This window comes from Hyperolius riggenbachi, chromosome 7 (assembly GCF_040937935.1).
Source record: "Hyperolius riggenbachi isolate aHypRig1 chromosome 7, aHypRig1.pri, whole genome shotgun sequence".
Taxonomy (NCBI): domain Eukaryota; kingdom Metazoa; phylum Chordata; class Amphibia; order Anura; family Hyperoliidae; genus Hyperolius; species Hyperolius riggenbachi.
The window spans coordinates 214,556,124-214,573,142 of NC_090652.1; the positions used below are offsets into that span (position 1 = coordinate 214,556,124).

The following is a 17,019-nucleotide window of genomic DNA, read 5'->3' on the forward strand; positions in this document are numbered from 1 at the left end:
GTGACTTCAGTGCTTTTTGATCATTGCATTTGAAAAATCGCATATAAAACAGTGATGCGACTGCATTGTGCTTTTTTCAAGGTCAAGTCCCAGGAGACCTTGCAACAGCCTGTTGAAGTACTTCTAGCCAATCACCAATAACAAGAAAAACACAAGTGCATTGAAAAACGCAGGCTAAAATGCATCTCAAAAATGCAAGTATGGTCAGTGTTTATAGGTCCTTATATCCGTTACATTGCTGCTAATATTGTAAAAGGAACGTTTTGTTGTTCGGTGGTGAAAACAACGAATTACAAGGATTAATGGCAAATTTTATTTGAATTTATTTACCTTGTTTATTTTCCTCGTTGTTTCTAGCAGAAATGCCCAAATGAGTTTATAACCCGTATCGATGAGTTTGTCAGTAGTTCCCACCTCAACCACTAGAGGGTAGGCTACATTTACTTTGTACGGAAATACAACACGGCACCGGAGTGAAGTCTCCCAACCTCCTCTTCCCTTTTTCCTGCTCGTTCACAGTATCATAGCAGGCAGTGGCTAGCAGCATATCAGCAATGGCTACCCGACTCCGGCTGCTCGGAAGATCCCTGCAACAACTGAACAGCTTCTCCAAGCATGTCTTCTGCGCAAGAGCTGCTGTGTGTGCTGGCAGCACCCGGTGAGACTATTGCCTGTCTGACGCTGTTGTTTATCTGCACTGACATTGACACCTTTCACATGGAGGTCTAGAAATCCTGTTTCATATACTGCTGTCTATAACTGCCCTCCTCCTAATGTTTTCTATCATATGGCTTTTGCTAACTTAATGTGAAATCATTTTTATTTGGTAAGTCTTGCATTAAACGTTTAAAGGGGACCTGAGGTGAGAGGGATATGGAGGCTGCCATATTTATTTCCTTGTAAACAATGCCAGATGCCTGGCAGCCCTGTTGATCTTCTGGCATAAAAGTAGTGTCTAAGTCAAACCCCTGGAACAAGCATATCCAGGAAAAATCCAGGAGTCAGCTGAATCAGAGTACCCGATCGGCTGCATGCTTGTTCAGGGTCTATTGCTAAAAGTATTAGAGACACATGATCAGGAAGACTGCCAGGCAGTGGTTGTTGTTTAAAAGGAAATAAATATGGCAGCTTCCATACCACTCTCGCCTTGGGTTCCCTTTATGTAGGTGCAGACATTTGTGCACTAGGTAAAGCCACTAGTAATATATCAGCAATATGACCAATATTTTACTATTAGGCACTGAATAATGCTGATAGAATATTGGTAAGTTTACTGATATTGTACTATTCTATCTAACTTTCCTCCCATGCTAACCCTCTACACTATCTGCTATCTTAATCATGTAAACACCTTGCAGTAAGACTGAAAGTCACTGACACATAAGCAGATTGCAGCACTTTTTCTATCTTGCCCTTTCATGCCTGTGAACTTTGTCCCACTTTCTTGCAGGGTAGAAGCCTAGATGCATGTAATCACTGCTTAATTCCTTGGCTGCAATGAAATATACACAACAATCACCCAGTTGTGGATATAAAGCATTTACATGTTCTCCATATTTAGATGAAAGTATTTTTTTCAAACTTTTTATGTAAAGAAAACAGAACAAAAAGACATGAGCAAATGTGGTCACTGCATGTAGAAGAAACGAACGTAATAACATATATCATCATGGAGTTCAAGAAGCATCAACATACAATAGACAAATAACAGGTTGGGATAACAGGAGCTTAAAGGGGCACTACAGCGAATAACTGTAAAGTTTAACAAACGTACAAAAAAGTAAATTTTTTTCCAGAGTAAAATGAGCCATAAATTACTTTTCTCCTATGTTGCTGTCACTTACAGTAGGTAGTAGAAATCTGCCAGAAGTGACAGGTTTTGGACTAGCCCATCGTTTTATAGGGGATTCTCAGGGATTTATTTATTTTCAAAAGCACTTAGGGCTCTTTCACATCAGACAACGCGTGCAGGAGCCGTTCTCCTGCACACGTTGATAGCCTGCGGCGTGTCGTCTGGTATCTGCGGTGCGACGCAATCAGCGGCGGTAGCTATTCATTGAACCCGACGGAAAACGCTGGCCCCTGGGTGCGTTGGAGGAAAAACTGCGCCTGGGTGCGTTGGAACCGCAACGTACCAAAACGCAGCGTCGGGTGTGAAAGGTAAAATGAAAGTCTATGGACTTTCATCTTACCTTGGTTAACGCAAGCTTTAGCATTGCGTTTAAAACGCTGAAAATCTGCGCATATGTGAAAGAGCCCTGAGTGAATGGCAGTTGCTCTGTCCAACTGCCAAAAAACTGTGTAGCGAGCAGGGAAGCTGGCCCGCATCATTGTTTAAAGAGACACTATTATGATTTGTATGTGTAGTACAGCTAAGAAATAAAACATTAAGATCAGATACATCAGTCTAATTGTTTCCAGTACAGGAAGAGTTAAGAAACTCCAGTTATCTCTATGCAAACAAGCCATTAACTCTCCGACTAAGTCATGGAGAGGGCTGTTATCTAACTTTTATTATCTCAACTGTAAGTGAACTGTTTACTTTTTCTCTGCTAGAGGAGAGGTCATTACTTCAGACTGCTCTGAAAGACTCATTTTGAATGCTGAGTGTTGTGTAATCTGCACATATTATAGAATGATGCAATGTTAGAAAAAACACTATATACCTGAAAATAAAAGTATGAGAATAATTTCTTTGCTGCTAATCTTCTAGTAATTATTCATAGTACACAACCAATTCACTATATCATATTTTTTTTTTCGCTTCAGTGTCTCTTTAAATCCTTTTTCGGGAATATCTTTTTAAAAAATAAAAGCCTTGCTGAGAATCCCCTATGAAGAGATGGACTAGTCCAAAACCTGTCACTTCTGTCAGATTTCTACTCCCTACTGTAAGCAACAGCAACATAGGAGAAAAGTAATTTATGGCTCATTTTACTCTGGAAAAAAATTACTTCTTTATTGTATATGTTTGCACATATTTTAAAGTTTACAGTTTTTCGCTGTAGTGCCCCTTTAAAGGTGGCCATACATCAGGTGACTTGGTGGCCGATCGACCAGCCGATTCAATTATTATAATCAGAATCGGATGAAAATCTCAGAGCCGGGACAACACAGAGGCCGGAGAGGCGGGAGCCTCTGAGCGGCAGGTCATCAGGTCAAGATAGGGCGCTTTCAAAGACATTCCAATTCTCAGACAGTTAAGGAGAAAAAAGGTTGTTTTTTTCCACTGTCCTGCAAGACACAGCTAAGGGAGGGGAGATAAAAAGCTCTTTGCACAGTTGTTCTGAAAGAGTGCACCTAATAAGGAGTCGTACTTAGTTTAGACAGTAAGATTGGTAGACAGTTCCTTGTTTGTTTTTTTTAACTCTTCTTAGCTGACTTCTGTCAGTGATGTCATCCAGCTGCTCCCCCAGGAAGCTGCCCGGTCAAGCATGGCTGGCTGATGGAGAATGGAATTCTAATGGCCCATACTCACGGCCAACTGTTTTTGCCTGTCGCCAGCACACGTGAGCGTGTGCGCGACAGGCCGGCGACAGCTCGTCGCCAGGTCCCTCCGCATACACACGGCGGAGGGACCTTTCAACTGATGCAGCGGAAGCTGTCGCTGTTGCTCCTCCCCTCGCCGGAAGCCCTATCTTGTTGCTGTCGCTAGTCCGCGTACTCATGCGGACTAGCGACAGTTGCGGCGGCGACTGTCGCCAGGCGATTGAGCAGTTCAATCGCCTGGCGACATCAGCGACGAGCGACAGTTCGGGGTGCACGCCCGTGCAACGCTGCATACTCACGGGCGACCTGTCGCCGCAACGCGCGCGCCGCGTGTTGCGGCGACAATTGTAGCCCGTGAGTATGGGCCATTACACAGAAGGCATTTATGTGAGAGAGAAGCCCTGCGCCCTTCCTCCATCCTGAACCTGTACTCTGGAAGTGAGGGAGACAGGCTGTAAAGCCATTTAGCCTTCTGTGCTTCTCCCTACCCCCCTTCACTCCCAGTACTGATAAGACAAGACAAGACAAATAAGGACGTGGACTTAATAAAATGACACTGCAGTGTGCTAATGTTACCATGCTAGAGTAAAGGCAGCCATACATCTAGAGATGATGGGCAGATTTCACCAAGAGACAAATCTCTCTCTTATCCAATCTGATTAGAGAGAGATCTGTCAAGTGCCCATACACCTCAGACCGATTCCCCATCGATTTTAGCATGACATCTCTTGGGAATCAGAGGAGTCCCCTGCTTCTGCTGCATCCGCCACCACCCCCTAGTGTATAAATGTGCCCCCAGTGTGTATTTATACATAACCTGTCCTGTGTTGCCCACCGTGCTGTGCCCATACGTCTTCAGCTCCTCCATTTGCGCTTCACACGCCGCTGGCATTTAGCACACGTGACAACACACATCCATCATACACTATATGCTGGTGGCATGTGAGCCACAAATGGAACAGGAAGAAGCTGAAGACGGATGGGCACCGTGTGGTATAAACAACACAGGACCGGTAATGTATAAATGCACACATTGGGGCACATTTATACATTTGGGGGAACAGCACCAGGTTTTTTGTCGCATCCATCACTCGCACCACTTTACAAAGTACATAGTCATGTCACTGACTGCCCTCTGATGAGCTCACTTTCTATTCTCTGCCAAAGTCATAATCTAATCTTCCACCATATTATTATTATGTATTTATATAGCACTGACATCTTCTGCAGCACTGTAGAGAGTACATAGTCATGTCACTGACTGTCCTCAGAGGCACTCACAATCTAATCTCTGTCATAGCCTAATGTTCTAACATATTATTATTATGTATTTATATTGCACTGACATCTTCTGCAGCATGTTACAGAGTACATAGTCATGTCACTGACTATCCTCAGAGGAGCTCACAATCCAATCCTACCATAGTCATAGTGTAATGTTCTACCATATTGTTATTATGCATTTATATAGCACTGACATCTTCTGCAGCACATTACAGAGTACATAGTCATGTCACTGACTATCCTCAGAGGAGCTCACAATCTAATCCCTGCCATAGCCATAGACTAATATTTTCACTATAGGATTGTTTGGGGGAGACCAGTTGACTTGTATGTTTTTGTACCAGTATGTTTTGAAGATGTAGGAGAATATGAAGTATCTGAATGAAATCTGGGGGAACTTATACCTGGCTTCCTATATTGGGGGAACCTATACCTCGAGTGATACTGGGGGCCCCTATACCTGTACCTGGCTCCTTAACCAGGGGGCACCTATACCTGGCTACCTAAAACTCATAGCAAAAAAGACTTCAAATGATCTCCAGTACTGTGATGATTACTGTAGGAAGTCCTGTGGAGCAGCTCACTATATACACCAGCCGGTAAAGAGGAACAATAACTGAGATCTGAGATGTGGCCGATGAAAGGGGGGGGGGGGCGCACTTGGGCAGCTCAGCCTCTGTTGGTGATGGACCTTTTCCCGGCCCTGGAAAATCGGTGCCTCCAAGTGCGTGCCTGACCGACAATACAACCAATTTCGGGTCGAAAGGGGGTGGACATTAAACATTAGGGCAGACAGTGTCAGGTTGGTGTGGTAGTCGGATGCAGAGTCACAATACCCATTTCTGATCCATATCAGCATGAAATTGATCGGGCATCAGCTTGCGGTGTATGGACAGCTGACAGATTTGTCTCTTGTCTCTGCCCATCATTGCTAGATGTATGGGTACCTTAATTTTGTGGTCTGCTCTCAAGGTATCCAAACATATAGAAATTTTGGCTGCTGATTGACCAAGAGATAGATCTCTTTCTGATTGGAGAGAGATCTGTTGGCCACCATAAACCGCAGACTGATTCCCAATCAATTTTAGAAAGGAATCTTTTGTGAATTGGCCTTGTTATACTGCCCTGTTGCACTTTCCCCCCTAATGTTGTATGTCCCCGTCTCGTCCACCCTAGTGCCTGTGCAGTTATACTTTACCTGTATACAGTGTTCTCCCCAGGCTTAATTAGGTGGGCGGGCCGCCCGGGTGTTTTGAAACCCCGCCCGCCTGTTGGTATGCACTTGCGTAGCTAGCAAATGTCACTGCTGTAATCTGCAGGCAGGAGCACTCCATAGCCTGCTATCAATCAGCGCTCGGCTGGGGCACGGAAGCAAAAGCCATCGCTTTACAGTGCAGGAGCGCTCCTCTGCCTGGGTGACCTCACCTTCCTAGTGGAGCTGTGATTGGCTGGGCGGGTTGTAAGGGGCGGGACTTGGGCAGCACGATGACCATCAGACATAACAGCAGCCATCCGCATGCACATGCTGGCAGGCTAATGCTGTGTGACTTGAGGCTGGGGAGAGAGCCTGGGGCTGCAGGCAGACTCTTACTCCCCAGCAAATACGGACTTGTTTCCTCTGCCCTGGGCTGGGTGCATGAATGTCAGCAGCCAGTCCCATCCTCTCCAGGCAGCTCCGAGGCTGAGTCACATGTGATCGGGCAGTGCAGGGCACGGAGTTCTGCCGCCCCGCCCCCTGTTTCCCGGCTGCTTGACTTCAACACACACGCTCTTCTGATGTGGTGGGGAGAACAAGTTGTAAACTCTGCAGATAAGTAATGATCTCCCTTCCACAGGATGAGATCTCTGCTATTGTCCTCTAACCAGCAGGAGCACGTTTTATCTGATTTTTCAGCTTGCTGGTTAGTCTGTGCCTCTCGGATTTACAAGCCCTACTCCATAGAGCCAAATGAATCCATGCCATGCACTGATGAGGATCAAACAATCCGAAACAGTCTGTATGCATGTTGGATTATTTTGGCTCTGTACATATTAACAAGCTGACACATCATTGCATTCCAGCGGTTCTGGAGGTGTGTTTAGCTTCTAAGGGTACAATGGTTAATTTGCATATATTCAGCAGTGGTGCCTGGGAGACATCTCGAGCTCACTCCAACCTGAATTATCGCAAATTCTTTCTGTTTTAGGAAAGCAAACTTTTGTTTTTCTTAACATCTTAGTAAGGGGGCTTTTAGGACCATTGTAGTCCCTTACACACCCCAATGAGTTCTGGGTCACCATGAGCTTGCTGGTTAGTCTGTGCCTCTCGGATTTACAAGCCCTACTCCATAGAGCCAAATTAATCCATGCCATGTACTGATGAGGATCAAACAATCCGAAACAGTCTGTATGCAGCGCTGCGTAATATGTTGGCGCTATATAAATCTAATAAATAATAATAATAATAATAATAATAATAATATGCATGTTGGATTATTTTGGCTCTGTACATATTAACAAGCTGACACATCATTGCATTCCAGCGGTTCTGGAGGTGTGTTTAGCTTCTAAGGGTACAATGGTTAATTTGCATATATTCAGCAGTGGTGCCTGGGAGACATCTCGAACTCACTCCCACCTGAATTATCGCAAATTCTTTCTGTTTTAGGAAAGCAAACTTTTGTTTTTCAGCTTGTGAGAGGGCAGGGAGCTGTCAAGCTAGGGGACGTGATAAAACAAACATGACTGCATTGACCTGCAATTTAGATTAGCTGACTTGGAGGGGATGGAGGCTGCTGCTGCTGACTCGTTTCTGTCTCAATCCCGTATTATTATTATTATTATTATTTGGTATTTATATAGCACAAACATCTTCTGCAGTGCTGTACAGAGTATATTGTCTTGTCATTTAACTGTCCCTTAAGGCAGCCATACACTGGTCGATGTGCCATCAGATCGACCAGCTGACAGATCCCTATCTGATCGAATCTGATCAGATAGGGATCGTATGGCTGCCTTTACTGCAAACAGATTGTGAATCGATTTCAGCCTGAAACCGATCACAATCTGTTCAGCTGCTCCTGCCGCCTGTCCTCCCCCCGCGCATACATTACCTGACGCTGGCTCCCGGGCATCTTCTCCACGCTGCACCGCTCTGTTCTTGCTCCATCTCGGCGCTTCCTGTGTCACTCCGTGACCAGGAAGTTCAAATAGAGCGCCCTCTATTTGAACTTCCTGGGTCACTGCAGTGACCCAGGAAGCGCCGGGATGGAGCGGGTGCAGCGCTGAGAAGATGCGGAGAAGACGCCCGGGAGCCCGCATCAGGTAATGTATATTTCATCGGATCGGCCGCCGCTAGCGACGCGCACTTTACCCGCGGGCGATCGAGGGTAATTTCCCGCACGGCGCGATCGACGGACCGATCCGATTTCGGGAGGAAATCGGATCGTCGGCGGCGTTTACCGCGAACGATTGGCAGCAGATTCGATCCCAGGATCGAATCTGCTGTCGAAACGGCCGGGAATCGGGCCAGTGTATGGCCACCTTTAGAGCGGCTCACAATCTAATTCCTACCATAGTCATTTGTCATATGTATGTATCATGTAGTGTATGTTTTGTAGTCTAGTGCCAATTTAGGGGGGTGGGGCAATTAACTTATCTGTGTGGTTTTAGGATGTGGGAGGAAACCGAAGTGCCCGGAGGAAACCCACACAGACACTGAGAGAACATACAAACTTGTAGATGGTGCCCTGGCTGGCATTCAAACGGGGGACCCAGCGCTGCAAGGAAAGAGTGCTAACCACTACGTCACCATGATGCCCAAACCAGTCTCCCCATGAAATGCAACTGTAACACCCATTTGTAGTGTTCTTCCCAAACTCTTTAAGACAGTTGCTTCACCTGGCTAATTTTGAGGAGCACCTGGCTCGACTCCTCATTCTCCTCCTTATACTGTAAGGGGGAAAAAAATCCCCCCCTCGCAACTCGCACACCACCCGGCTACTTTTTCATGCCACCCGGCTGGAAAAAAATTCTGGGGAGAACACTGTGTATACTTTACCTGTTCTTCCGCATTTGCACCCCCACGTGGTTGCCAGCGTTATAGCATGTGGGGCGCATGTGATATCACACACATGCTATACGCTGGTGGTCGGGCCTGTATGCAGTAGTCACTCAGCGTGAAGGGCAGACAAAGAATAACTGCAAGGACATTGGGAGGGACATAAAACAGTAGGGGAGACAGTGCTGGGGGTTCCGTTATGTTCGTCGCTTGTCCCGATATCGCACACTGTTATTGCCGCACACTTGATCAAGCATGTCGGACTGAGGTTTTCTAGCATGTCTGATCTGTACATGCAGTCGGTTTTGCCCTGAAATTGGTTGCGGCCTGAAATTGGTTGCATTATCGATCATGCATGCTCTTGGCAGCTGATTTTCGTTCAATTATTATTATGGATTCAGATGGTCGATTGGCCACCAAGTCGAGTGAAGTATAGGCACCTTTAGGGAGCATATGGCAGAGATAAGGGGTCTGGCCCAGTAAGTTCAACAGGAAGGACAGTATCCTGGGGTATGACCAAGTGGGCCCAGTATTCCATGGAAGTAGTTTTATGGGTTCATCACTTTGGTTAGCAGAGTGCCGACCTGTTGCATACTTTTCTTGTATTATGGTTAGGGAAAACAGTGATGGCAAGAGATTTGATATCTGTGGGCCCTTTTACACAAAGTGCACAGGAAGCACATATTACCTCATTAACGTTTCTATATCGGAACCCATCACACCTGCCTGTGAAAGCCACAGAGTAATATCATTACATCATGTTACTATGCAATGATGTTGTCCTTTGCTACACATTAGACTTAGTGTGAAAGGCCCCTAAAACCAATGAATACCAATTTTCATAACACTATTAATAAAACACCACGGACCAAAAGGTTTTTTTTTGTTTTTTGCATTCCAAAGTTCTTTTCACCTTATTCAATTGGTGATGAACAGTTAAGCTCTACATGCCATCAAACACCCCAGAATGGTATTTTCTGTTTTTGTTTCTAGTTTTTTTAATTTTGTGAATTTTCTTTGTAAAAAATAAACAAATTAAAATCTATGTGGTCTTCCCTCCCAGGCCTCATTTAACGCCTTGTCAGCCCATGCAAGCTGCAGGGGTGAACTTACCATGCATCCAACTGAATAACATTATTCAGATGACAAAATCTAGGGGGCGGCGTTTGGACAAACAGTTTGGGCAACCTGGTGCCTGCCACCTCTCCACTCTCCCGCCCGCCTACTTGGTGCACACACATCTCAGAATCCCTGTTTGCCCATTGGCCCTTCCCTATGACAGCTTTGACACGGGCATCTTTGGCATGCGACCAACCAGGCGGTGACTGGTAAACCACAGCTGCATGCTTCTTGCTAACTGGTGCCTATGGTCTCGAGGGTGGGACCACAGCACTGTCATTGGACCAATCACAGCACTGGATCAGTAGCAGTGACATTTGATACCTCACTGTGACAGCTCAGAGTGAATCTACAGGGTGGGCCATTTATAAGGATACACCTTAATAAAATAGGAATGGTTGGTGATATTAACTTCCTGTTTGTAGCACATTAGTATATATGTGAGGCTAAACTTTTCAAGATGGGTTGTGACCATGGTGGCCATTTTGACGTCTGCCATTTTGAATCCAACTTTTGTTTTATCAATAGGAAAAGGGTCACGTGACACATCAAACTTATTGAATTTCACAAGAAAAACAATGGTGTGCTTGGTTTTAATGTAACTTTATTCTTTCATGAGTTATTTACACGTTTCTGACCACTTAAAAAATGTGTTCAATGTGCTGCCCATTGTGTTGGATTGTCAATGCAACCCTCTTCTCCCACTCTTCACACACTGATAGTAACACCGCAGGAGAAATGCTAGCACAGGCTTCCAGCATCCGTAGTTTCAGGTGCTGCATATCTCGTATCTTCACAGCATAGACAATTGCCTTCAGATGAACCCAAAGATAAGTCTAAGGGGGTCAGATCGGGAGACCTTGGGGGCTATTCAACTGGCCCACGATGACCAATCCACTTACCAGGAAACTGGGGTGCATATTATTTCGGCACTGCTCAGTTCGGTGCAGTGAGAGCCGAATGACGGCTCTCACTGCTGCCGCTAAACTCCGAGGCGGCGTTAAATACTATTCCCCCTCCGAGTTGTCGCAACTCGGAAGGTGATGTAATTTGGGTCTGGCAGCCGCCAGAGCCCCGAATTACCGCTACGCACCCCACGCAGCATAGCATTGCTGCTATGGGGCGCCCGGTTTCGGCCCTTGGCTCTCAGAGCCACTCGCTGAAATCAGCTGATCCGAGGAAACTGTTCATCTAGGAATGCTCGGACCTGACACCCATAATGTGGTGGTTCACCACATTATGGTGTTGCTATCAGTGTATGAAGAGTGGGAGAAGAGGGTTGCATTGACAATCCAACACAATGGGCAGCACATTGAACACATTTTATAAGTGGCCAGATACTTGTAAATAACTCGTGAAAGAATAAAGTTACGTTAAAACCAAGCACACCATTGTTTTTCTTGTGAAATTCCCAATAAGTGTGATGTCACATAACCCTCTTCTTATTGAAAAAACAAAAGTTGGATTCAAAATGGCTGACTTCAAAAAGGCTGCCATGGTCACCACCCATCTTGAAAAGTTTCCCCCCCTCACATATACTAATGTGCCACAAAGGGGAAGTTAAAGGGCAACTGAAGTGAGAGAGATATGGAGGCTGCCATATTTCCTTTTAAGCAATACCAGTTGCCTGGCTATCCTGCTAAGCCTCAGCCTCTAATACTTTTAGCCAGAGCCCCTGAACAAGCATGCAGCAGATTAGGTGTTTCTGACATTGTCAGCTCTAAAAGATTAGCCTCATGCTTGTTTCTGACATTTATACACTACTGCATCCTTCTAGACCAGCTGGACTGCCAGGCAACTGGTATTGTATAATAGGAAATAAATATGGCAGCCTACACATGTCTCATTTCAGTTGTCCTTTAATATCACCAACCATTCCCATTTTATTAAGGTGTATCCATATAAATGGCCCACCCTGTAGTTATATTTGCATTACGACATGGACCAGGAAGAAAATTGTTTTCTATTTTTACTAGAATTGTTTATTATTATTATTTGTATTTATTTTTTTACTTTTAGGTGCTCTTTTACTTTTAAAGTGACCTAGTAATTAATGATGTGGAAGCTACCATATTTACAGTATTTCCTTATAATCGATGCCAATTGGCTGCCTGACTGACCTGCTAATCTTTCTGGCTTTTATAGTGTGATTAAACTTTGGCCAGAGCACCTTCCTCAGGGCCCGTTTCCACTATAGCGAATCCGCATGCAGTGTCCGCATGCGGATTCGCATAGGCAATGCAAGTGGATGGGGCTGTTTCCACTTGTGCGTCTGCGGGAGCGTTTTTGTGTGCGGCTGCAATCTGCTCGGCAGAGCCATCAGATTTCGCGTGCGAGAGGAATGCACGCGAATCGCCGCTAATGTATTTTAATAGGGAAATCGCATGCGGGTTGAGCATGCGATTTTTGACGCGAATTTGCATGCGTATTAACGTTAATTTACACAGGCAGTGACATGGTTAAATTCGCATATACCCTTACCTATGCGAAATCGCGGCAAAAACGCATGCGGAACCGCACCCGCATGCAATTTAGTCTGAGGTGAAATGCAGGCGATTCCGCACCGCACTAGTGGCAACGAGCCCTCACTGTATCTAAAACTAAAAACGTGCACACAGGCAGCTGATGTTTTGGGCTTCTGGTGTTCTTTGATTTCAATTCTATTTGTGTTTCACAGCTGTAAAATTTTAAGCCACGTGTATAAAATGAATGTATTGCCAAACAGGTTTGGTGTGCCCAGTGATTGTACTAAGGTGACTTGCATCAGCTGCTTTATTATAAAGTCCTCATGTGCTTTCAGTGCTGGCAACCTGCCTCAGGACAAGCTCACCAGGCCTAAACTCTATGCTGACCTTGGGAATACTCCAGTGTGGTATTAATAAATACAGGCCTGTTTATGAAACTGATAAAAATACAGAACTTTTTCCACTGGTTTCTATCGATCCACTGACTTCCCTTATGCTGGGCATACACGGCTCGTTTCTTCTTATCAATCGAGCCGCTGATGGCTCGATTGATAATTTCCGACAGGTCCATTTGCCCGCCGGATCGATTCCGCGCTCGATACCGGCGGGCAGAACAATAGAAAAAATGAAGCGCTGATTTGAAAGCACCCGCGGGGACGAGCGGGAATCGATCCGTGCGCACACGCGGACGAGCAGTGACGCGTCGGCATCGAGCCGCTGGCTCGATACCGACGCACTATCTAGCTGTGTATGCCCGGCATAACACAGGGGATGGTTTATTCTCACCCATACTATAGGGACGCTTCCGCACATGTCCATTGTGTCTGGGCACTGTTATAGTCCAGCGGCATACATTTTACTGGACAGCAGAGTGTCATTCATTAAATGAATGGGACGCCTCCTCACCAGTCTGCAATGGACCTGGCATCGGACACGTGTGCATTGGACTGAACATATGAGTTAAGGTAGCCACACACCATACAATTTTTTAAATATCTGTTCAATTTAAGAATTGCAATCAATTTTTCTAACTGATTGTAACATTTCAAAAATATGACCAATGTACCACACACCTATGTTAAATTTTTCCCCAATTATGATAAAACTGATTGGAATCTCTGAGAAAATTGCTAGGGTATGTATATTAATAAATTGACAATCTAACACACACCATACAAACTTTAAAAAAGTTGAAGAGAAATATCTGGCATTCCGTATCGATATACATCGAAAAAAACGGGAAATTTGATCGGATTTTTCAGTGGAATGAAAAAAAAGCTTTCGATTTTTCGGGAGATATGATCGTTTTTATCGAATTGCTGTTAAATCGGATCATTTTATTGTATCGTGTGTGGCCACCCTTAAGGTGGCCACACACGATACATTAAAAATGATCCGATTTTACGTTAATTCGATAAAAACGATCGGATCTCCCGGAAAAATCGAAAGCTTTTTTTTCATTTGACTAAAAAATCCGATCGGATTTCCCGTTTTCTTCGATTTTAATCGATCCGGAATGCCAGATATTTTTCTTCAATCATTCTGAAGATTGTATGGTGTGTGTTGGATTGTCAATTTATTAATATACACACCCTAGCAATTTTGTCAGAGTTTCTAATCATTTTTATCATAATTGGGGAAAAAGTGAACATAGGTGTGTGGTACATTGGTCATATTTTTAAAATGTTACAATCAGAAAAATTTCTTGCAATTCTTAAATTGAACAGATATTTAAAAAATTGTATGGTGTGTGGCCACCTTTAGTGTAACATTTGTATGTGAATAAAGTATGTGACAGAAGCTGCAGCAAAGACTGCATACATAGGGCTTGATTCACGAAGACAAAATGCACACCTTATGAAAGTTAACACACCTTATCAGAGTAGCATAGCAAACTTATGCCTGCTAATTGGCAATGACGAGAGCTCCACTCGTCCTGCCCTGAGCCACTGTAGGTTCGTAGCGCTCGTTGTGCTACTCTGATAAGGCGTGTTAACTTTGATAAGGCGTGCTATTTGTCTTAGTGAATCAAGCCCATGGTGTCTTGACATCATCACCCTAAACACGGTCTAATCCAGAAATGCTGCTAGAAATAGGAGTGGTCCTTGATATAATCAGTAGGTTGCACGTAATATAACAAGTTAACTTCCAAAGGCCTCACCCTTACAATCCCCTTGTGGTGATTATTACTGGAAAGATAATTAGGTTCTTATGGCTTACTCCACGGCGCATACAGAAGGCAGAGTTTACTGAGGTTTAAGAATTGCACTCTTTATAGGCCATTGTGAAAACCCAACCCCTGCAGGCAAAGTGCATTATGAAACCTGTATCCCATTGCTTTTGTTCCTACCTTATGCTAGATACACACTGAGATTTTCTGGCAGATTTACTGTCATATCGATTACTTCCAACATGTACGATCATTTTCCGATCGATTTCCGACTGTTTTACGTTAAATTCTATCGGAAATCGGATGGGACATGTTGGAAATAATCGATCTGACAGTAAAGCTGCCAGAAAATCTCATCTCATAGTGTGTACCTAGCATTAAAGCCAGCGGAGGTGCCGTCTGATGCTCTGCTTCTCTTTCCCCTGCAATACTAGGAATGGTTGGCTGAGCATACTGTTACTTCATGTGCAATCATATTTTCAAAAATTTGCCGCTGCGTAGACAAGTGTGGTGAAACTCAAATGTAAAAATTTTGCTCTAAAACATTAAACCCTGTTAAAAACAAACATAAAACGGTCTAATGCTTTTGAAGGCATATTTACCCTTCACTGATAACAATGCCAATTTCAGGACAAGTTATCAGGACCATAATGAAAAGTTCTCCGCTGCCCCCCCCCCCCCCTCTGGAAACAGTAGAAACATTTCTGCGTTGTAGGCACAGATTAGTATAGCTCAAGTCAATGTGTCACTTGTGGTTTGGCAACAGCAAGCTTATCAATTAGCTAATAAGTAAAAAGCAGTAAAAATGGCACCATGTAATGTCAGAATATAAATCGTGGATTTAAAAGATTTTACAATGGGCAAACACTGACTAAATCATTTATACATAATTATTGTAAAAATGAAGCACTTTTTTATGACATTATTTTCACTGGAGTTCCTCTTTAAACAAGAACTCATTTTAAGAAGAGACCTTGTTTTTGGGAAGCAGTTTTTGTTTTGATATTCTGCAATAAAATGTGTGTAAATTACAATGCTATCATTTTTTATTGTTTAGATACCAGCACACACAGCCCAGCCACGATGAGCAGAGCGTTCGGCCAGAACCTTCTCATTCAAAGACCTTAATGGATATCGGCACCAGACGCATCTTCACTTCTGACCATGACATTTTCAGAGAGAGTGTCAGGAAGTTCTTCCAACAAGAGGTGGCGCCCTACCATGGCGAGTAAGTGACGTCTCAACTCCCAGCATTCTTATTATAGCAAGTATTCCCAGGTATTATGATACAAACATGCGTTTTCCTCAGGTTACATCCATATGATAACCTACCGTAAGCTAAAGTGTGTCCCGAGCCACAGTAACTAGACTCCGCATCTTTCAGTATGATCAGGCAGAAACCTGTAGCCTTTCAGTACAAGTCCATTTTTTTTCACTGGATCCTGCAGTTGCTGTTTGAAAAGTGCTAAAGACATCTTGTGTTTTATGTTCTCTGACCGCAAACTGCAGCTTCCATGGCTGGTGAAACAGCAGTTCATAGAATCCATTTTCATTGCCTCTCTAGATTTACCTTGAGCATTGTACCTCACCCTTTCTCTGTGCCTTATACTTCACTAAACCTCAGTCCTTTACTGTGCCTCATATTTCACTTTATTTCACTCCCCTATCCCTTCATAACAAGTATGCAGCTAATCTTGTCAGATCTGACAATATTGTCAGAAACACTGAATCTGCATATGCTTGTTCAGGGTCTATGGCTAAATGTATTCGAGGCAAAGGAACAGAAGCATATCCTTCTCACTTCACTTGTCCTTCCACCTCTTGTGGACAGCCGTGATTGAAATCTATGCTCTGTTTTGGAACTTTTATTCCTGCCATGGTATAGATTTCAATCACTGCTGCGTGGTCCGGTCACTCTCACTGTTTGCGCTGCTCGCTCTTGCCGTTCAGAGCGCTCTGCTGTTAGCAGAGCTCTGTGCGCCAGTCAGGAGCCGATTTCATTGGCTCCTCGACACCGTGATCACTGAGCCCATCACAGTGATCACAGCTCAGCTTTTGGGGAAAAAAGTATCTGGTCTTTAAGGAGCCAGAGGCTGGACATCCGAAAGTGGCTAAGCTCCGCCCGCAACTCGGCATAGGTAGGTAGGGAGGGCTGGAGGCTGGGTCCAGCCCTGCTTTGGCAGGCCAGGTTAAAAGACTAAACAAGCCGAGCCATACATTGCCCATAGCTGGGCTAAACTGATTTATTCAATTCAGAACACTGAAACACTGCTTAACCACCCTGGCGTTCTGATTAAATCGCCAGGGTGGCTGCGGGAGGGTTTTTTTTAAATAAAAAAAAAACTATTTCATGCAGCCAACTGAAAGTTGGCTGCATGAAAGCCCACTAGAGGGCGCTCCGGAGGCGATCTTCCGATCGCCTCCGGCGCCCAGAATAAACAAGGAAGGCCGCA

At 44.4% G+C, this 17,019-nt stretch overlaps 1 protein-coding gene across 1 annotated transcript in view; it reads left to right on the forward strand.

Annotated features, from left to right (window-relative positions):
• Window positions 1–336: 336 nt before the first annotated feature.
• ACADL (acyl-CoA dehydrogenase long chain) overlaps window positions 337–17,019 on the forward strand; it is a 50,201-nt gene continuing 33,518 nt past the window's right edge. Inside the window, exons 1-2 of the mRNA XM_068245167.1 lie at window positions 337–658; window positions 15,624–15,794. Coding sequence (XP_068101268.1) covers window positions 555–658; window positions 15,624–15,794 — 275 coding nt within the window. The 5' untranslated portion in view covers window positions 337–554. The remainder of the gene's footprint in view (window positions 659–15,623; window positions 15,795–17,019) is intronic.